Here is a 22,153-nt window from a genome sequence, read left to right on the forward strand (position 1 = left end):
CAAAAGAGACAAGAAATCTATTTTGGCTAGATGTGTGACATTAGATATAAAGGAATTTGAATTATAAAATTTTTAAAATAGGTATAATTCAAAATTCCTTGATTTTGTTGGCTAGTTAAACCTTTACTAAAAATGCATTAAAGACAAGACAATTCAAATTTTTTATTTAGTTTAATAAATTATTTTTCTTGGCCCAAGTTCTATAGAAAATTATCAACTTAGAATTTTAAATAATCAAATTTGATTCAAATTTGAGCATTGTGAAGGATTCAAATAATTTCAACAAAAATTGGACCAATAAAAAGTATATAATTAAACTAAATAAAAATTTATGAATTATCATGTTTCTAATGCATTTTTAGCAAAGGTTTAGCTGGCCTCAAAATTAAAGGAATTTTGAATTTTTCCAATATTTTATAATTCAAGTCCCTTTATGTCTAAAGTAGCACATCTAGCTGAAATTGATTCTTTGCCTCTTATGCCACCTCCCAGAAAAATATCACAATTTTTAGATAATATTAACTAAGCTTTCTCTATTATTTAATTGAGAGAGGTGTAAAATCCTAGAAATTCGGAAATTTATAGTAGCAAAACCGTCTTAGGTAAAGACTAAGGTTGTTTTTCGAATAGTTTCGGCAGTTGGAGGTGAAGGATGTCCGATTTTATAGTTTAAGGATCAAAATCGGACAAACGTGATAGTTCAAAGTTGAAAAATAGATTTTTCCGTAAATAAAAACTGAGCAGAGGGAAGTCGTGCTTGCGAAATAGTCACGCCGCCTCGGTCATATACACAGGTTGCTGTAGTCGTGGTTTTATTTTTTTCTCCTTGAATAAAATAGCTGTGGTTTCATCGATCACGCCATCTATATCTCCCCAAATCGACTACTGGATTCCCAAACAAATGCAAGTTGGCTGTTGGCTCCCTCTGCAGGCTCAGCTCTCGGCGGTCCTTCTCCACTCTCCAGCCCGAAGGCTAGTCTAGTCTGCTCACGGTATGTAGATTTTCTTCCACTGGCTACTGCTTCGTCTATACTGATCTTCCACTGGTCGACGAGACAGATCATCCTTTCCGCGGCAGCAGCAGCCTGCTGGCCGGCCTCTTTCCAGGTAGTAAGCTAGTGATTTCTCCGGTGATCTTAGGAACCTGCTGCTTCGATGCTCATATCCAGATCATATCTGTGTCTGCCATGAGGCTCGCCGAGCACGTGCTCATGTTCATGCTCGTTGACCATCACAGATCTATGCGTGTTTCTTGAGAAATCTTAACCTGGCCAGTTAATTAATCCATACGTAGATCACATGCTATTCCTCCTTGTATTATTTGGTCACCGCAAACTGCTTTGCTATTCTTACATGGTTGTGAATTTCTCGCTTTGTCTAGTATTTTAGGATAGGAGGAGGAGGAGGATTAGATTCATTGGCCTTAGTTTTTTTTTATGAAATTCTAATTCTAATCCTTAAAATTCAGTTTGAAACGTGTACTTTCTCTTCTGCAGAACACGGTTAAATAATTTCCATGCAGCTTTCTACTAGATGGGAAGCCATAGCACGGATCATACAAAGCAGTGATGTGCCAAAGGTCATCCCATTCCATTTATTAAAAGAAATGACGAATGGTTTCTCAAAGGAGCGGATAATTGGTACCGGCGCATATGGCCAAGTTTTCCTGGTAATGTTCTTTGCGTTTTGCTGCTGGTATTGGGGAAATATTTAACAAACTAGGAATAACACGTACTCCTTTCATTCAAATTGTAGGTCGTTTTAGCAAATTTAGATATGTAATTTTTGCTATATATATAGATATAATATTTATCTAGATGCATAGCAAGCAAAAACTATATACCTAGATTTAATAAAACAATCTACAATTTAGAACGGATGGAGGACTACATATCTTATTGGAAATAGATTGGCCTGCAATATTTTATTATCTTCTAATCGTATTTTATGGTGGAAGAATGTAGTCCTAGCTTCCCGAAACTAGCTTGAACAAGAGATATATACATGGACCCGAAGTGTGGGATTTGCCGCTATATATAGACCTAAAGTTCTGGCACTTTTTTTTTTACTTTACTACAAGCTAATATATCATCAATATGAGATGTTGAACAGGGTGTGCATAAAGATGGGGAGAAGATTGCAGTGAAGATGCTTTATGACATGCCAGGGCTTGAGGAGGACCAATTTCAGAATGAGCTCAGCAACCTTGTACGGCTCCAGCACCAAAACATTGTGCAAGTTGTTAGCTATTGCTATGAAATTCAGAAAAAACTTGTTAAGTACAATGGAAAATATGTTCTTGCTGACAAGATATATAGGTTACTCTGCTTCGAGTATATGCAAAATGGAAACCTTGGCAAGTATCTTTCTGGTATGACTGTTCCCTACATATATATAATTATATATAAAGTTAGGAATGATATTCGAGAACCAATATTTTTGATAATGATCATTGTTTGTTGTTACAACACAGATGAGTATCACGGACTTGATTGGCACACACGCTATGGGGTAATTAAGGGGATTTGCATGGGATTGAAATACCTTCACGAGGAATTGGAACCTCCTATTTATCATTTGGATTTAAAACCAACCAATATATTGCTGGATGAGAATATGGTGCCAAAAATCGCAGATTTCGGCTTGTCAAGGTTGTTCAGGGAAGAACAAACGCGGATCACGAAAAGTTCTATGGGAACACTGTAAGCTTCATGCTAACTGAAATTTCCTTTAAGCATGAAACATAATCTCAAATAATTTTGACTACTCAACACCCATGCATATATGGTGTCATGCAGGGGGTACTTGCCGCCAGAATACATAGAGAGCAACTTAATATCAAAGAAGTTCGACATATTCAGTTTGGGTGTTGTAATCATAAAGATAATAACAGGACCTACAGGCCACTCCAAAACTTCTGATATGTCTTCCCAGCAATTCATTGAGATTGTGAGAAAATGCTGTTTGTCATTATCATTTAAGACAAAATTGTTGTGAAAGATCACTTGACAATCTTGGCAAAAGATTACTATAGTATTTCCGATATAGTACCGTTTATGTTGTAATCTGATATATATAGGTACATGAAAACTGGAGGAACAGGCTACAGGCAACGCAAATTTGCATGCCTGAGTCATCCTCCAAACAAGTGAAGAGATGCATCGAAATAGCCTTAAGCTGTATGGAAACTGACCGAAGGAAAAGGCCGAGCATAGGGGATGTTGTCCAGAAGCTGAATGAGACAGAGATGGACCAGGTCTGATCAATGTACTTTCTCTTCGCCACTAATTACATTTTTAGGAATTCAATGCTAAAAGATATGCTGTCATAGTGTCACTGTCCAATTTAGAAAGGTAATAAACTCCTGTAAAGAAAGAAAACTGTACAGAAGACAGTACAGATTGTACATATAACATCGTTATAAGTGTGCTTCAGCAGGTCCCTGTTCCAAATGCCCCAGCTTTGCATAAAAGGAAGGAGAGGACGCCGTCGGGAACTGCCAATGATGTTAACAGTTTTAATACACACTTACCAGAAGTGAACAGTCACGGAAAGCGTGGCCGCATGAGGTAAGTAAACCTTGGCGCCTACTCTCGTTTCACTCAGATTTGAATTTATAGATTTTATTAATTGGAGTCTGTTCGACAAAAACAAAATGATCAGAACAAGCGAGACCTCGTCTCTGCCTCGCAATGCTGCGCCCACGTCAGCTAATTGCAGCCGTTACAGCGGCGGTGGCGTTGAAGAGGACGTCAGCGAGAGTTCATCTCCGCCTTCAGCCGCCGCCGCGCCCGTGCACGCTACTGCCTCCGACATATGTTCCGAAGTGTACCAACGCCTCGTCCAAAAAGGTTTCGAGGAGGCGCTTGCTCCTGAGTTCCGCGAGCAACTCGAGGCCCACTTTGCCCGGCTTCCCATGAGGTGACTAACTTGCTTCCTATGAAGCTTCTATGTGCCCAAATGATTTGCGGCACCAAGATTTTCATTCTTTTTTAAGACACATTCTTTTTCTATCTACACTTATATGCATTCATCTCAATGGACGTAGCTAGGCATGGGTATCCCAACTCTATGGTCAGAGAGACTAACAAGTCAGTCGCCTTGTATAACTAAGGGATGTACCACTAAAAACACAATTACTTGAAAAATATGAGCATTTATGCTTACTTAGAGACTTAAATAGACAGGTTCCACCGTAGGGAAATAAATTTAACTAACCAAGGTAACACGAATTCTTAGTATTTGCAATCTAAATATGTTCATACGTGACTCATACTCTTTAGGAATCTTCACAACAATTTAAGAATATAAAGATCCCTATATATGGTATGGGGTTCACTACACCATATTCCAACCTCTTTTCTACTGCCTGGATTTAAACCTGACTATTATGCCCATTTCTTTTGCATATCAAACAATTCAACATCTTTTATGAGCCTTGATCGCTGGTCCAATACTTCCATGTACCCTTTTTGGTTGATATACTCAAAGTTTGCTGTAACATCCGTCTTAATTTCCTTTTTCCTACTAAATTAAATGCCATGCATTACTAGGTTTATAATATGTTTGAGTACTTTGTGAGAATGGTGGACAATTATTGATCTTCTTTTATATAATTTATTTTAAATGGTCACAACAGATCTTTATTTTAATTAAGTTATTTCTCAAGAGTTATTTACTAAATAGTTGGTATCTTTTTGGTTGAAAAGTGTTGGCAAAGGGTTCTTGGTCGCTAATTTGTTTTCACCCTAAGGATTATATAAATTAAAGGAAAAAGTTCAATTTACTCCCTTCAAGTATAGACAAAGTCTGAATAACCCCCTAAACTATAACTTGGTTGAATTTACCTCCTAAACTATGCAACTTAGTTCATTTTACCCCCATACACCATTTGTCTTTTTTGTTTCACCATACATAAGTTGAATTTTAATTTCAAATTTTGCAGGGTAGTAGTATACATCACAATGCATATTAAAAAAAATTATAATTTTTTATCCTTATTTTTCATATAATTTTGTACTCCAATGATTAATTTAATATTAAATATACTAACATATCAATATAATGATAAAAAATATGCTGTATTTTTCTAAGATGTGTTATGATGTGTACTATCATCTTGTAAAATTTCAGATTAAAATGCCACCTATGCATGGACAAATGAAAAAGACAAATTGTATTAGGGGGTAATTTGAACCAAAGGGCATAGTTTGTGGTGTAAAATGAACCAAACTATAGTGTAGGGGATTATCCAAACATTGGTTATAGTTCAGGGAGTAATTTATACTTTTCCTAAAATATAAATTACAAAAACCCTTGGTAATTATTTTAAAAAAGCATTATAAAGAAAATTATAACCCAAGTCATTTGAAAAATATTAAAGAAATATTATTCATGTTGTACTGGTTTTAAATGAATCACTTCCACTCTATTTTTCAATGTGACAGTATTTGATTTCGTCCATTAGCCTAATCTCAGAATGTGCAGATACCTTAGGTAGGCATGTTTCACGAGGACTACGTATTATGCCGTCTATCATTCGTATCCATAACAGGCCAAAGTGCTCCTCTCCCTCCCTATTCCTTATTACTCCCTCTGATTCGCAAGACTTCTTGTTCAATTATTGCATCTTCTACTCCACTCAAAATACTTGTTTAACAACTTCGAGATAGTTCATTTCAACCCAATCTTATCCCTCATTCATTCAACTAGAAACAACTAGGGGGTGAGTGGGTGAGTGTTAGTTGGTGGCATCATAGGGTAGGGTGGCTGTCATTTATGCCCCTTAATTTTTGTGCCTAAAGTTAAACAAGTACTGTGAATTGGAGAGAACAGACGGATAGCCCAGTGGTTGGGAGCGGCTAATCGCCAACAGCCCACGAGCGTTCGAGTCCCAGGCTCGACATTCCCGTCTTACCCCGGGGCTTGCCTCTTAATTAAATCCGTAGCCTCTCAGAACTTTGTAATAATTGGTTGTCTACCTACCTGGATGTAAAGGCAGGATGGTGTTCATCCTTTATCTTCAGGGATTCCGGTGATCTCTAAAAGGACGCGGTCTTCGGTTTTGTTTGCATATAATGGTGTGAGTGAGGTGTGCGTGAGTAGGATGGGCATGCATGTACCCAGATGAGAGACTGAACGTCAAAAAGAAGTATTGTGAATTGGAGGGAGTATGTTTGGGGTGGAAAGCACTCTCTTTCTCTTGAGCTTTTATCTCAAACACACACATTTTGCCAGGAAGCAACCCACAACAATAAATGATATTTGGCCAAGCTCGCCTTAAATTATTTGAGGATGGTCTCACAAGAGCATTTCACTTTACATAACTCTTTGGAACTTAAGGAGAATTTGAAGCATTAGGAGCTTCAAATTGCCCCAACCAGAGCTTTAGGAGCTTCAAATTCTTATACTATACAAGCATATACTATTAACGAATTAACAATTCTCTAATTATCTTGAGCACTTCTAATTGCTCCAACCATGAATGAGCCTTGGATTGCATTTGCATGATCTGGCATCGACCTCTTGTTGAACATATATTATTCTCTCCTAATGCAACTCGAAATCATATTACTAGTGGGACAATCATCATTCTTTAAGTATAATTTGAGCCGCCTTTGCTACATCCTCTATAGTTGTGGCTTTGTAGGTGCAACTTTTAAGATTAAAATTAATAGGGTTGAATTCCTCCATTTATTTTAATGCTATTCTAATTTTCTTCAATTGTTGCATAGTTATCAGATAAATCTAGATATTGATAAAGCAGAGGACATCTTAATCCACAAGAAGGTTTTGGCAGAAGCAAAGGATTCTGATAAACGCCCAGCATTTGCTGTTCGTTTCCTAAGGGTAAATATATTTCTGACTTTGGTATGAATCTTTGTTTTGTTCTTGTTGCATTGGCCAAGAGTCAATGTTCTTGTAAAACACATAGTACTATTATCAATATTATACTAAAAAGTTGATAAATATCCATCTTTATTTTCTCCAATAATATAGTTTTTAGTTTAAATGAATCATGTTGCCATGAAAACTATTTAAACCAATGTGTCATGATGCATCAAAAATTCATATTTTAATTAGAATTACTCTACTAGATTGGGATGCAAATATAACTATGTTATAATATTTTTATGCATATTATAAATAAATAAAAAGAATCCATAAGTAAATTATATGTTGTGGACAAAAAAGAAGTGTCTGGATGAATTTTGTGTAGATTAATGATAGATCTTTAGACTAGAAGCTTAAATAGAGCTCTAGGACAATATTTTGTTATATATTATTTCATTTGCAATAGTCTGAATTTTGTTTCCACTTTTTCCTGATTGAGGCTACTTTTGTACGGTATTTTTTCTATCTTCCGGTACTAGTTACATACTGACAGAAGTTATAGTTTACAAAAAGAAAGAAATCAAGGAAAAAAAGTAGGCTCATCTCCCTTTTTGTTCTTGCATGTTTATTTACAATATCACTAATAGAACTTCTTTTAGTTATTACAAGTAAATAACATTAAGTTACGATTACGTACTTATGTTAAATTTTGATTGAAGCTTGAAGATAAAGATGTGGATGAGATAAATGACTCTAATGAAAGCCAGGAAAGGGCTGCTACGGAGGTTGCTCTATCTACCAGGTACATACGCGTTGTGCTTGCTTGCTTCTTCTTTTCATTTTGGAGTGACCTATTCTTATGGAACAGGAGGGGTTGTGGCCTCTAATGGTTATATACTAAAAAGGATAAAAACATGTTACAAAGTAGCACAAAAAAACATTACAACATGTTCTTGAACCATTCTACAATCCTCGGGAAGTAAGCTTTATTTGCTCTATGGACAACCATGGAAAATTCATGCTTGCAGACATTTGTGAAGCTATAGTAGAAAAAAAGTTGTTGCTTAAAGATAACATTGTTTTGAACTGTCCAAATACTCCAAGACATAATGATGACTATCTGCAGGAAGAAGGGCTTTGCAATTTGTGTTTTCAAATAATCTATGATTTTGAAGGGAGTCAGCATTGTCTGGATATGAAGATTTATAGTATCGCATATGCATCTGTTTCAAAACGTGTTCTCACTGTTACCTTTTCCGAACCTTTAAAAGAACAAGTAGTTATTAACTTATGATGCTGAGGTGTATGGTTGCTAGCAATAGATGCATAAGAACAGAGGTAAATGATTCAAAATATGCTTAGAATAGTAAAATGGGAACGCTAAGTTGCAGTTGGTACAAATGGACTTGATTCATCTCCATACAATGGTAGCTTAAAATGGCATATTCTCACTGTTTTCACTATTGTTCATTGAGCCACAAAAGGACTTAACATATTAACAAATTGATGCATGTAATTAATTAATTACACTTTTAAAAATAAAGGCATCACAATTGCAATAAAAAGTAAATATCACACCCTTCTATTTGCACCACACCATACAACCTCTTATCTAGCTTGAGTATTATGAAAAATTACTTGTGTTTGCACTAGATTTGTTAACACTGCACCTGTACATGTACACATGTAAGTAGCCCTTTTTTGTCTAGATAAAATCCTAGTGCTCGATGCTGTCATGACTGGACTGACCAATTGTATCTCTCTATGTATCCGACAGGGCAGAGATATTATATGCGCACATTCATGAGATTATATTATCCACGATAAAAAGTCCCAGTAACCTTAGACAGGTAAGCTTTTCTACACTAACAACACAATTTCTGTAAGAGTTAAACCACATATATTATTTACTACTTTCTGTTTAATAATCTTAGATCTTAGCATAGTTTTACCATGTTTTCTTGTATGGTAATCACTTTGTAGCCATTGTTGTAATCTTTAAGAGTATTTTGGTTGTACTCTATTGGGCGAACTCTTCTATCCTAGTGATCAGACAAGCCATATATAAAGGCGGTAGGCAGTAGCAGTAAGAGCAACCATGCTGCCATAGGTTGAGGCATGACCTCAAGAAAATGGTAGTAGTTGCATTGCAGTAAGTCCAAGCACTGTAGCAGCTATGACATACATCATCAATTGTGTATAAATATAGATAGAGAAGGGGCAAGCTGGGGTCTTTAATCCAGCAGAATAAATGTTTGTGCATGTGTTCATCTACCTCTAGCTCTAGATCATGTTCAAGAGCATTGCTAACAATATCTAACACTTTACTCTAATCTTCCATGCCCTTACAGGTACTAATATTTGGTAACCTCCGTTGATCATATCCTAGTGTTAAGAACAAACTAACAATTGTTTATGGTGTACTTTCTTTACTTTCTAGGCACCACATAGCATCTAATTGTGTAAAACTCATTTTCACAGCTGTCCATTTTGCTTTTGGACATTGGGCTGATAATTAAGGAAGCTCATGTTTTCTCAACACTGGATGGTTATTCTCTTTATATCTTTATTGTTGATGGATTGCAGGTAATTTTAGTTTTTTATCGTGTGATTTCCTGAGTTACCTAATTAATGAAGGTGTGAATTTGTTTCTATAGATGATGAGGGGAAACTTTTGACATTTTTATTCTTTCCTTGAGTGCAATATGGTTACTTTTGTCATTGTTATTATGTGAATGGGATACAAATCTATGGAAGGCTGTGAAGATTCTCTAGGTTTGTAGGGCATGAACAATACCTGCTCTGCGATAGCATCAGCCCACCCACATTCCCTGTTGGTTTTCTTTCCCATTAAGTTACTTAGGTGTCAGATTAGGAATGTAGACATTATTATCTTGTAAATACAGATTGTTAGGATTAGATTGGTTCTTTTAGTTGCTTAAGGGTTAAGTAAGTTTATCGTTGAAGGATTAGTAAGCAGAAGAGGAAATTCTCCTAGCCTCAGTCTCTCTTTCTAGTTATTTCAAACCCTAAAACCCACATGGTGGGATGGTTCTACAGTCGTCGACATGCCAAAGAAGAAGCTTGACTCACCTAGGTCAACCTAGTAGGATCAATTGTTTAGTTGATTGTGTTTGCTTAGAGCTTAAGAAGAGCTATAGTATGTGGTATAGTTGACATTAGCTAGATAATTTTTAAGTAGATCATTAGATTATTATTTTGTACCACAACTGATTTAAGCAAGAATCAACTAAGATAAGAGCTAGAAATAGTTGTATAGTTGGTATTAGATTCATTGAGTTGTTAGGTAGATTGTGAATGAAGGCAGGATTGCATGGATCATTTCTCTATTGACATAGGCCATACTTATAGCATAGCTGATTGAAGAGTCTAATATCCTCTAATCTAGCCTAATAAATACAGGCTACAAAAGTACAGGCAGATTTGATCTGCTATCAAGGCCACTAATGGCCTGAGGTACTGCCATTCTAACATATTGTTAGTGCCACCATTGATCTGTAAAAGGGGATTGTTGGCGCTCCTTAAGTACCCACTTTATCCCTTGTTTATCCTTGATAATGGCATGAATTTAATATCAAAATCACTAATCGTCCTAACCCCAGCCTAATTATTGGTCATTTTCACACTTGCACATATATTTTGGAGGAACTTCATTTTTGCAGGTTTTTTGGCCTATTTTGAAGCATGAAATGACGAGGCCCGTGATCGAGCACTAACACGGAGAAAGACGAAGCCCAAAGCCCAAAGGGAGGACCAAAGCCCATGTTGATTCGAAGCCCATTCATGCACATCCATCCTCCAAGAGAGCCCAAAGGACCAAGCCCATGAAGATGAGATCAAGATACTTCGGGATTAAGCAAAGCAAATGAAGATTTAAGGAAGGATTCCCTATCCTATCCTTTCCTCGAAGATATCTCCAAGATAATGACGTCAAAAGGGGTGCAATCGTGAAGGACATAAACTCTAGAAGATGCAAGGAGTCTGCACGCGAAAAATGAGAGCGAGGCGAGCCCGAAAGGGGGTAGGCCGGCCGGCCTAGACCCATGGGGCCGGCCGGCCTAGCCCTTTTCTGAGGCGGTTCGGCCTCCCCTTCGACCGGTGGCTTCCTCGGCTTATAAATAGCTTGCATCTTATTCAACTCGAGGCATCCACCCACCCAGAACTCGACGAAAACCTAGGGCCAAGACCGGAGGGAGACGACGGCCGTCGCAAGTCTTCGAAGTTGTCTAGGAGATGGCTTAGGCCGACCCTAGCCGCCGTGGCCTCCCTGCGTGGTTGTGCCATGGCGGAGTTTATGAGCTAGTTGGATTCATCGATGGTGTGCACATGGTGGTGATGATCCAAACAAATCTATTATATGAGTAATGATAATCATGTCTTCCGAATCTATTAGCGATCATATTCTCTCTTTCGATTTCGTTCTTCTCTTTGGGTTTGCTTCATCTTAGATCTATTATCGAGATAGATCTCTTAGCATGATCTTGTAGTCATGGTGGCTAGAGGTTCATGGCTGAACTACCAAAGGGGGTTCGACTTGCTTCAGGGTATTTCGTTCAAAAGGGGGGCGTCGTGACAGGCCGTCTCCACAGAGTAGGCGGAGTATCGAGGGATCGGATTGGAGATTTTGAGTTTAAAGATGCTTTTGATTGAGATGCATGATTTATTTGCTCGTTAGCTTGAACTACAACTAGATGATGATAGGCCTAGTCATGTCTTTGGTTTTGCTATGATTAAGCCTATGTTCATGGATGAGATCAACCTTTACACATCACTCATATCTATCAAAGGTTTACCCTTTATATGCAATCAATGCTTCATGTTAGGATAGATCCGTTAGATTAGATGGAAAACCTTAGGTAGTTCTTTGTCGATCCACGGATTGATAAACCTTGGGGAAATACTCTAAGGGAAAAGCTACACGAACCGTGCGCTTGCGGTATACAAATCGGGGCGCTAAGGAGCGTCAACAGGGATCAACTTCACGGATAAAGCAAGAAGAAATTATTCGAAACCTCTCGCTTTTGTTCTTATAGTCATGCGATCTAGCCTATTTGGTACAATAGTTGACCATGACTACTAAGCTGCTATGGAGATCCTTCCTACCCTAACACATGATATAAACATGCATATAACAATTAATAAAGGCTATTTAAGATCATGAACGATTTAGTTTTGGAGATTAATTCTGCAGTTTTAGTTATAATGTAAGGTATATAATACAATGATTGCTTTCCTACTTTTGGTAGCAATCTCTACTACATTGTGGTGAAGGAGTGAATTTTCTACAGAAATGCACATCTGAAATCGCGATCCTACAGCTATAGAAATGACAGTGTCATATATATTTAACATAATGAGCATTGTGGTCCAATTATATATGAATAAATTTTTTTCTACACTCTACTCAAGATTGTTAATTTTGCATGGAGTGATCAGGATGTTCAAGGTTTGCAAACGGCGCTAGGAGAATTGATTTTGAGAAACAAGGTATTTAATTTTTTATCATATGCAATTTTATCACTTTCATAAAGTTGTCTCATTTACGATAGGAATAATTCTATATTTGCCCCCCTCCCCCCCCCCCTAAACTTTTATGTCTGTCTAATTTTGAACACCCCACTTCGAAAAAACTCCAATACCAACTAAAATTGGTGCTTCAATCAATGTATATTGTTTAATTTAACCCCCTCCCCGCCCCAAAAAAATATGTGGGTGAATGATAGCTAGAATTCCCCAACTTACCTCTCATCCTACCAATAGCTTGTGTCACTATCCTACTCCAAGGGATCTCCGTTCACATAGGATATGTTACCACTATGGTAGAGTTTAGATAGGTTTCAAGCCCATTTCTCTCTATGCCTCGTCAATCATCTTTCATGACAGGCCTTTCGTAAAAGGACATGCCAGGTTCTTAGCTGCTCACATAGTTCAGGGTTGTTACTAATGCCCATGGTTCAAAATTAAATGGCACATTGGGGTGCCAGGTTTAGATGGGATTACAGTTCATGTTAGTATTGATCTCCACCGGGCCAGTCCAACGACTGGGCCAACCTTGAGTCGCGTCCTGATCGGGGACGCCCAGCCCAAGATGAGGCTGGTGGGCCCCCGTCGTGCAGCCCTATAAAGTGGAGGTGGGGATTAGAGGCTCAGGTCACGAGGTTCGTCGCCGCCACTGTTTCCCCACCTCCAAACCCTAGCCGATCTACGGGAGAGGCTGCCAGCGGCGGGATGCGCCACCAGCAAGCCATCACCACCCTTTTGACCACGTGCAGTGATGGCGCATTCATTCTACACCGACCGTCGGTGCCATGTGCTAAACGCCACCTCGTCACCGGCCATGGTGCCGGCTACAGTTTCGCCGACAAGTGCACAAGGTACGCCGTCCACAGACAGTTCTATACCCACTTGATCTACTCCTAGAATTGATAGAGCATGACATTGGCATCTAGAGCTAGGTTTAGCGAGTAGATCTGAGTTTGGGGAAAGGATCGATCTCGGATCGATGAACAGAAAAGGAAAAGGAAAAGAAATGAAAAACCCAAACCCTAACCCTAGATCGGACCCGCAAGGGAAAAAGAAAGAAAAGGGATGAGCGGAGGTACTTATCGGGACCTCGCCATCATTGTGCCACCGCCGGCTCGCCGGAAGTGGTAGAGACGACCGTGCCGGCTCGCCGGCGCGGGACAGGCTCCATGACGCCCCGCACACCACCCGGCGCTCCTCTGAGCGCGTGAGCACGGGTCCCAAAGGGCACCACTGAGGTGCCGCTCGACGGCGCCGCGCGCGGCTCCGGCCGCACGCATGCACCAGCGAGGGGCGCCATAGTGGCGCCGCCGGCCACCATTCCTACGCTCGGCTCGGGTCCAGGGAAGCAAGGGGAAAGAAGCAAGTGAGGCAAGGGCTCAAGGTCCCGCGGCCATGGCGCGGCGGCCGGACCGGGCAGCGCGGGGGCCGGAGGCCGCCACCTCCTTCCCCGGCCATCCATGGCCGCTGCCGTTTCGCGTGGAAAAGGAAAGGGGACGGGAAAGAAGAAGCAAGGCCCAGGTCTGCGTGCAGCCATGGCACGACCATGGTGCGGCGGCCAACCCTGGCGGCGCGCCGGCGAGGGAGAGCCGCCAGCGGCGCCGCCGCCGGCTCAGACCGGGAGAGAAGGGAGGGGGCGTTAGGGTTCCAAGGGAGGCGCTGACGGTTTTATACCTCCGAGAACCACGCTCCACCGTCCGATCCAGATCGGATGGCTGCGATCAGGCCAGCCGGGAAGGGGAGGGTGCTGCTGGGCCGTCTGGGCGGGGCGCGAGCAGGCCGCGCGCGAGCAGGTCGGGCCGAGGCGCTAGTTGCTGCTGGGCCACATTATCGGCTTGTACAGTGACAACGTTTAATCATTTTCAGAAGCATTTTCTTGATTTTTTTATAGATTTGATTCTCTATTCAAATTTGAACCAACGGGATAATTTGTTTTAGAGAATAGTAAAGTTTTAAAGTGATATTGCTTCTGAATATGAATATGTTCACATATTTCCGCTGCAAAGTAAAAGTTTTATCCTCTATTTAAATTGGAACCAACGAAAAAATTTAAATAGAGGAGTCAAAAGATATCTTTTAAAGTTGAATTATGGTATTGTTATTTTCTGACCAATGTTGATGATAATAATATTATAATTTATGAGTATAAGGTTGAAAGTTTATATCTCTGATAAATTTTTGTATCAAAAGTGATCTTTTTTTAGACAATAGAGAAGGACAAAGTATTGCTTCTGAAAAGAAAGAAAAGTCCTCCACTGCAATAAAGAAAGATAAACTCAGATGAGTTTTTTTTCCCTGTGGGAAAAATGAGCCTTTAAGTTTAAGGTTAAGAAAAGCTTCCGCTGTTGTATGTCAAAGAAAGAATGTTTTGGCACCATTTTGCCATTGTAAGTGTCAAGTTGAGTATTAGTTTGCTCTTAAAAGAAAAGAAATTTAAAGTTTATTACGATATTGTCATTTTCTGACCAAAGTTGATGATGGCAATATTATAATTTTTTATTCTAGTCATGTGTTCTATTTCTGCCCAACGGTGATATAGAATTAAAAGTAAAGGAAAGTTGTATATTTTAATTTTGACCAACGTTAAATTAAGACATACAATCCTTCCCAAGTAGAGAGAAATTAACAGACAAAAGTTGCGATCAACGCTACAGATAAAGTTTTGAGGTTACTCAGCTGTATAGTTGAGGGTAAGAAAGAAAAGTGCTTGTTCCATTTTGACTTTTAGTTGATATGGAAAAGAGATGCAACTGTTTTCGAAAAGTTTTTGGTTTCTCTCAGTTTTGCGAATATTATAATTCGTTAAATTTTCTGATTAAATTGGAACCAATGGGAAGATTTAATCAAAAAATAAAGTATATATGCATGTTTTAGTCATTGTGACCAAAGTTTTTTCGTCATTCAACAACAGTAAAGATAATGGTTGAAATGAGTTTGACGCATATTCAATTTGACCAACGTTGAATTAAACATGTGTTACCAATGCATTTAAAGTTTATTACCTCAAGTCGGAAAAGTTTTGGCACTTGTGCCATTCATATCCTGCATGACAGGGAAAGTTTTTGTGATGACTCACGTGCGACATGAGTATCATATAAAAATGAAGAAATCTGGGGAAGCTTTTAAAGTTATCTCAACAATTCTCATGCACTACTATAGTGGCATGTTGGATAGTGACTTGAAAATAATCGAAGGACAAAAAGAAAGTTGTATGCGAACCAAGATTGCAAGCATGACTTGCAAAAGTATAGCAAAATGAAGAACTTGATGAGTTCTTGAAAGTGCAACAAATCAATAACTCTGAGGATCTCTTGAAAAGGAATGAGGAAATGGTACTCCCATTATTTTGTATGACTTGGTCATATGAATAAAGTTCTAGTAATGAAATGCTCCTCGTTCACAAGTGTTAAAAATAGTTTTGAAATTATGGCAGCAAAGTTTGTGCCATATTTTGAGGGGGAGAAAGATTAGAAAGACAAGAAAGATTAAAATTTAGAGAGAATTTCCCCGCAAAGTTAAATGCAATGCATTTTTAAAAGCAAAGATGATCTATTAAAGTGAATATGACCGACCGAAAAGGGAGTACAACGGTCATAACATTGATACGCCAATCACAAAAATAAGTGAAATTCTTGAGGTTTTTCAGCTCCAAATAGGAAGAAAAGATAGTTGAGCCTCAAATCAACTGAAAAGAAAAGGTGGTGCTTGAAGCACCCTACGAGGCTTGTAAAGACTGAATCCAAACACAAGCTCGAAGATATTCCATTTTACTATAGATGAGATAATCTGGGGGAGTATGCCGAGAAGTAAGGCTTGAAGAGAAGTGGGATGGTATGTTCACTCTTATAATTCAAGCACTACAATTGTCTCAACATATGTTTTGATGTTGTATGAATGACAGAAATTGAGTTGTCTCATTCATCGACGTGGCGAGAAGCCATGGAAGATATAATGAGACCTAAAAGTTCTAAATTTATTTTGGAACATAGAATAAGTTCCTAATGGAGTCAAGACAGTAGGCTATAATTGGTCTACAAGATTGAAACGTGACTCCAGAGGGAACATGGAAAGTTGCTAAGCGCGACTTGTGGCAAAAGTTTTTATGCAAATAATGAGACGTTTTATGCAGTCTCATGAAAGGATTCTTTTAGAATCATAATGACATTAGTGCATACTACTTTTAGGATCATATTAGATGGATGTTGGAACGATATCTCCTAACAGAGATTTGTGCGAGAAAGTATATACATGACATAACTAAATGGTTTTGTTGTGGAAAGAAAAGAACATTGGAATACTACCTGATGAAATCAGATCACAGAACAGTGGCCTCTAAAGTTTTGTGAGAATAAAATTTTAGAGTTTTAAGTAAAGGTCAAGATGACAAATTGCAAATATGCAAAGTTTAAAGATGGGAAATTCTTTTTCCCGCAAAGTTCAAATAAGGTTATTATGACCTCTAGTTTTGTTAAGAATAATCTCGGTGAAGAGCCATTCACTCTAGGAAAGAAAATTCACCGGGATAAAAAGAAAAGGGGGTATCAGGACTATCGCAGAAAGCATACTTAGAAAGGAGTTCTAAATATATATAGTATGCATGCGAGTAAGCCTACGCCTGTCCTATTGTCAAAGGTAATAGTTTTGGAATTTTCAGAATTCCAGGAATCGTTGTATGATCGATCAAAAGAAAAAAGTTCCATGTGCTTCAGCTGTTGGAAGCAAAATTAGTGCTCAAAAGAATTTACCCTGACATAGTGCAAGTATCCGGGACATTTTGGCAGAAGTCCAGTCCAGCAATAGATCACTGGAATGGAGTTATAGAATATTTTGCAATTTTGCAAAATATTGTCAGCCTCGTGCTAAGTAAGAAAGGAACATGTACTCTCAAAAGGATGTGAGTAAAAGGAATTAAGTTTTGGCGAGATGTTTAGTGAAGCCCACAGTAGTAGCTAACACTCGCGCTTGGAGTTTTATTGTGGAAAAGCTCCAAAGCAAAATAGTTGTGATATCGTGGGTCGTGTACCCAAAGTTTAGCATGATATGAGGCTACAGGACAGGCAAAATGGTTGAGGAAACCTTTACCCGGAATTGATAATGGTACACAACAGCAATATACCATTCGAATATTTTGTCTCCTATGGCAACATGTCAAGTGTGCTGCCAAACACATTGACGGTGAGTTATATGTTGCAAAGGAGAAAATCCAGAATCATATGAAATCATGGAGCACCAAAGTATCAAGCAAGTGTTTGCGGATCCGCTTATCAAAAGGCCTACCGCCCAAGTCGACATGGGTTTTACGGGAGGCCTATGATTTCTGGATTACTAAAGGGCTCAAAGAAAGGTTAAGGTCTTGTTTCAATACAGAAAGGTACATTGTGGCTGTTAAGTCTGACGGTAACTAATAACCATCATGATGAGGCACGCTCTACGTACTGATCTGCAATGAGATGAGGCCAATAGCAAAGCAACTAAAGAGAAAGTAAAGAGTTAAGTTCAAATTGAGAAATTTTAAAGTACAAAGATGAGATCAAGGGGGAGAATGTTAGTATTGATCTCCACCGGGCCAGTCCAACGACTGGGCCAACCTTAACTCGCGTCCTGATCGGGGACGCCCAGCCCAAGATGAGGTTGGTGGGCCCCCGTCGTGCAGCCCTATAAAGTGGAGGTGGGGATTAGAGGCTCAGGTCACGAGGTTCATCGCCGCCACTGTTTCCCCACCTCCAAACCCTAGCCGATCTACGGGAGAGGCTGCTAGCGGCGGGATGCGCCACCAGCAAGCCATCACCACCCTTTCGACCACGTGCAGTGATGGCGCATTCATTCTACACCGACCGTCGCTGCCATGTGCTAAACGCCACCTCGTCACCGGCCATGGTGCCGGCTACAGTTTCACCGACAAGTGCACAAGGTACGCCGTCCACAGACAGTTCTATACCCACTTGATCTACTCCTAGAATTTATAGAGCATGACATTGAGTCAAAACTAGACAAACATAAGAGTTGAGGGACTAAAAATGGACTTACTCCTTTATGATATATCCTAAGACATACAGAACCACTATCCAAAAGTCTAACAGTAGCTTTCTTTTAGAACATTGAAAGGGGTTCATGGTCCGGCTCAACTTCAGCAAAGTTACGACCATTCCAAGAAGATGATTGTGTGTCAGATACTGATAAAAGTTTTGTGAAGATTGTGAAGAAGGTTGCTTCTGAATCTTGTGGCAATATGTGAGTCACTTTGTATGCCTCTTAGACTGACTAACATCTTGTAGTGCTTTCTCCATATGATGTGTGCATGCTAATGTGAAGGTTTCATGGGACTTACTTTGGCAAGGACGTTGCTATTAATGTACTAAATTCTAAGAATTTGAATCAAAAGGTTTGGAATGAATTTGAGCAAGAATTCTACAAGTTAAGGTATTCTACATTTATACGAAACCACTTGTTATGTCTTTATCTTCTCTCCTTGATGTTGTACTTCCTGGGTATATTATGGTTAGAGAAAACAGTCTCACGGCAGGCTGTAGTGAAAACAAGTTGGTAGTTTATCTTTTGCAAGTAATAACAAGTAACAAGAATCAGACGAACATACATACATTTCCTTCTGCTTCCACACTTCTTTTCAGGGAACTTGATCATGCCAATGTTATTCGACTGATTGACTCATGCACAAGGCCACCTTGCATAATAACAGGTGAGACATCATGCTACCAACACTTGTCTCTTGATAAAAAAGACTATTCCCGTACAAAGAATCAAACTTCCAAAAGAATTTGATTTGTATTTTACCATTCACTAAAAAATGGCTTACAGCCTCTGTTAAATATCACATCCTTGGAGGTGTGTGGGAAAGAAAATCGTGTCTATTGATCCATAGAACTATACACGCCACAGAGCATTTAATTTCTTATATGTAATGACTCAATATCTTATTGCATCTTGCAGAATGCATTTCTGGAGGGAACCTATTTGATTTCTTGCACAATGAGCATAATGTCTTGGACCTTCCAATGCTTGTGAAGTTTGCATTAGATGTATGCAGAGGGATGTCTTACTTGCATCAGAACGGCATCATCCACGGAGATTTGAAATCTGCTAACCTTCTTCTAATGGATAAAAATCACGTATGACTATTAAGTTCTTATTTTGTGGTGCATACTATTTATGTTTTGTTACCCACTTTAGGTTCATGGTTGTACAAATTGAAAGCACGTACTGATGAGCATATCAATTTATGAGTCATCTTTGTTGCTCATTTCTCTAGATTGTAAAGGTGGCAAATTTTGTCTTAGCTCGTTTCCATGATCAAGAGGGTGTTATAAAAGAGGGTGTTGTAACGGCTGAAACCGTGACCTGTAGATGGATGGCGCCAGAGGTATTGCTCTAGCCGTGACCGATAAAGCTAACTGAAATTTGAAACACAATTCCAAATCCCCCCCCCCCCCGGGTTTTGTGTTGTTTTACTCCAAATGGAGCTTGTTCTTTGATAAATTGAAAAGTATGTATTTGAAGAATAAATTATTTGTCCTTCCAAAATTTTTGTAGGAGCACTGTCAAGTAAATAATTGTTTTGATTGGTTGTATTTACAAGGATTTAAATTCTGATTTTTCCACATGTCATGCATTTAGGCCTTGTTCGGCTATATGGGATTTATTCCGGACCGGGAATAATAGGTATAAGAAGCCAGGAAACTCATGATAGGTACAATAAGAGATTAAGATTTGTTCCGGGCCAGGAACTAATTACAATAAAATACTTATGATAGGTACAAAGGATCGGGATTTAGTAGCTCGGAATAAATCCCATATAACCGAACAAGACCTTAGTTGCCATTGAATACTCCGTCAGAAACTTTGTAATTTTTCCCCAAGTACAATCTGTAAACTTCTTCAATCACTTTTGTTCTGCATGTTTAGGTTATAAACAATCAGGCCTACGGCACCAAAGCAGACGTGTATAGTTTTGCTATTGTGCTCTGGGAGCTTATGACATCCAAGGTATTATACTATTTCATATGACAAGCTTACAGATGTTTGCCAAGGAAATTCGTTTGCCAATCATGATTACTAATTCTTGTCTTTCAAGTCGTCTTACCTCTGACTTTTTCAGATTCCCTATGATATCATGACCCCACTCCAGGCAGCTGCAGGTGTGATAGAGGTTTTGTTCTTGCCCATCTTCCTCAGCTTCTTGGTAGCAGATATATATATATATATATATATATATATATATATATATATATATATATATATATATATATATATATATGCTTGAAGCATTTTAGCAGCTATCTTTAACCGGAAGGTGCAACAAGAGATAATTATGCGAACATCCTTCTCCTTGGATTTGATTTGACCCATTTATACATGTGCCTGGCTAACTCCGCCTGTGTTGACTGGAAGACTTTTTTGAGTCGTCTCAACATAGCCGGTCCCAAGTCCGGGTAAAAGAGGAGGGTTGTGTTAGGTTTGGCGAACCAGCGTCAAAAACAGCCACTCTAATGGATATGAAACCCATAAGAAACTTGTTAGGTTGTAACCCTCTTAGCGACGCACTACATCGGAAGCGGGTGTGGTGTTAAATGGGCAAGGGGCCGGGTCGCTATCCCCCCATTGGTGCTGGCTTTGTGAGCATATGGCGTCAATTTGTTTAGTAGACATGTTTCCAAAAGTCCCAGGAGTATTCACAGGAATTGTACTGATTGTACCAGGGTTTGCGCCCACAACTTCCAGCAAAAACACATCCAGGGCTAACAAACTTGATGCAGAGATGTTGGAACGCCATTCCATCTGCCCGCCCTTCCTTCTCAGATATAATTACTGAATTGGAGGGCATTCAGGCACATGCTCAGGTATGACTACATAGGCCCCTCAAACTTGCTCTCAAATGAAGCCTTCTGACATTTCAACGATCACTGCTATTTTAGGGAACATTGACATCACGGGAGACTGGCCAGAAACAAGAGGATCACTACCACAAGCCCTTGCAGTTGCTTTCAAATGAATCTCTCTCTGGTTCGGAGCACACAACATTCTTCACTGCTACATCTGAGAATACAACATTCTTCACTGCTACGACAGGAACCATCGAACCAGAAAGATAAGGATTACCCAGGCAGTAATGATTTTCACTAAGCAGTAGAAAAAAACATAAATATTGCTAAAAATGTCGGAAAATGAACTGTGAACACAGCAGGGACGATGAAAAATCTGGTGTCTATATATTTGCATTTTTCCTGTGTATCATATCATATTGTATATATGGCCATGATGCAGCATGCCTAATCAGACCATTTTAAATTGTTTAAAATGTAAATCTGACCGTAATTCAAGTTTTCGAGATTACTGACTCTGTCCATGATTTATCATGTTTGTCGAGTGCCTCAAAACTCAGATCTCCGTGAAGGCACTCTTTTTTTCGTGTGTGTACTAGAAGAAACATATATACAATATGATATGACTGGAACAAGGCTGATTTATCATGTTCCAGTCACCGTAATTCAAGTTTTGTTGAGTGCCTCAGTTTGTGGAAATAAAGGGCAGGAAGCATACTGCCTCAATTTGTGTCCCCAATTTTTTTACCATTACTTGTGTTGCTCAATTTGTGGAACCTTGATATAACTGAATAACTGTTGTGGGCAGATGGACTCGACGGTGGATAGGGTGCTACCCTGCTGCACCGGCGGCTTGTCTTCGGAGGAAGGCAGGGTCAGGCCCTGCTGTTCGACCGGCTTGGAGAGGGATTGAGGGAATAATTGTATTGCCTAACTTC

General features: G+C 39.2%; 1 protein-coding gene across 7 annotated transcripts; it reads left to right on the top strand.

Annotated features, from left to right (window-relative positions):
- Positions 1-836: 836 nt before the first annotated feature.
- LOC120660102 (serine/threonine-protein kinase STY8-like) lies at positions 837-21,863 on the top strand. Of its 7 annotated transcripts, none has more exons than XM_039938453.1 (22): positions 837-992; positions 1,497-1,669; positions 2,113-2,371; positions 2,474-2,702; positions 2,799-2,949; positions 3,080-3,256; positions 3,436-3,569; positions 3,664-3,921; positions 6,735-6,849; positions 7,554-7,636; positions 8,612-8,684; positions 9,316-9,420; positions 12,292-12,342; positions 18,473-18,609; positions 18,691-18,798; positions 19,008-19,075; positions 19,327-19,505; positions 19,646-19,756; positions 20,299-20,379; positions 20,492-20,542; positions 21,093-21,233; positions 21,309-21,863. In XM_039938453.1, the coding sequence occupies exons 2-22, from the start codon at positions 1,517-1,519 to the stop codon at positions 21,483-21,485; spliced, it is 2,841 nt and encodes a 946-aa protein (XP_039794387.1). In that variant the 5' UTR covers positions 837-992; positions 1,497-1,516; the 3' UTR covers positions 21,486-21,863. The 7 variants fall into 7 exon arrangements, 5 of the variants coding, with proteins under 5 accessions (XP_039794387.1, XP_039794391.1, XP_039794389.1 ...); XM_039938457.1 differs by having other exon boundaries at positions 20,492-20,531; XM_039938455.1 differs by having other exon boundaries at positions 3,439-3,569.
- The last annotated feature ends 290 nt before the right edge of the window (positions 21,864-22,153 follow it).

The sequence above is a fragment of the Panicum virgatum genome, chromosome 2N (genome assembly GCF_016808335.1).
Source record: "Panicum virgatum strain AP13 chromosome 2N, P.virgatum_v5, whole genome shotgun sequence".
NCBI classification, from domain to species: Eukaryota; Viridiplantae; Streptophyta; class Magnoliopsida; order Poales; family Poaceae; genus Panicum; species Panicum virgatum.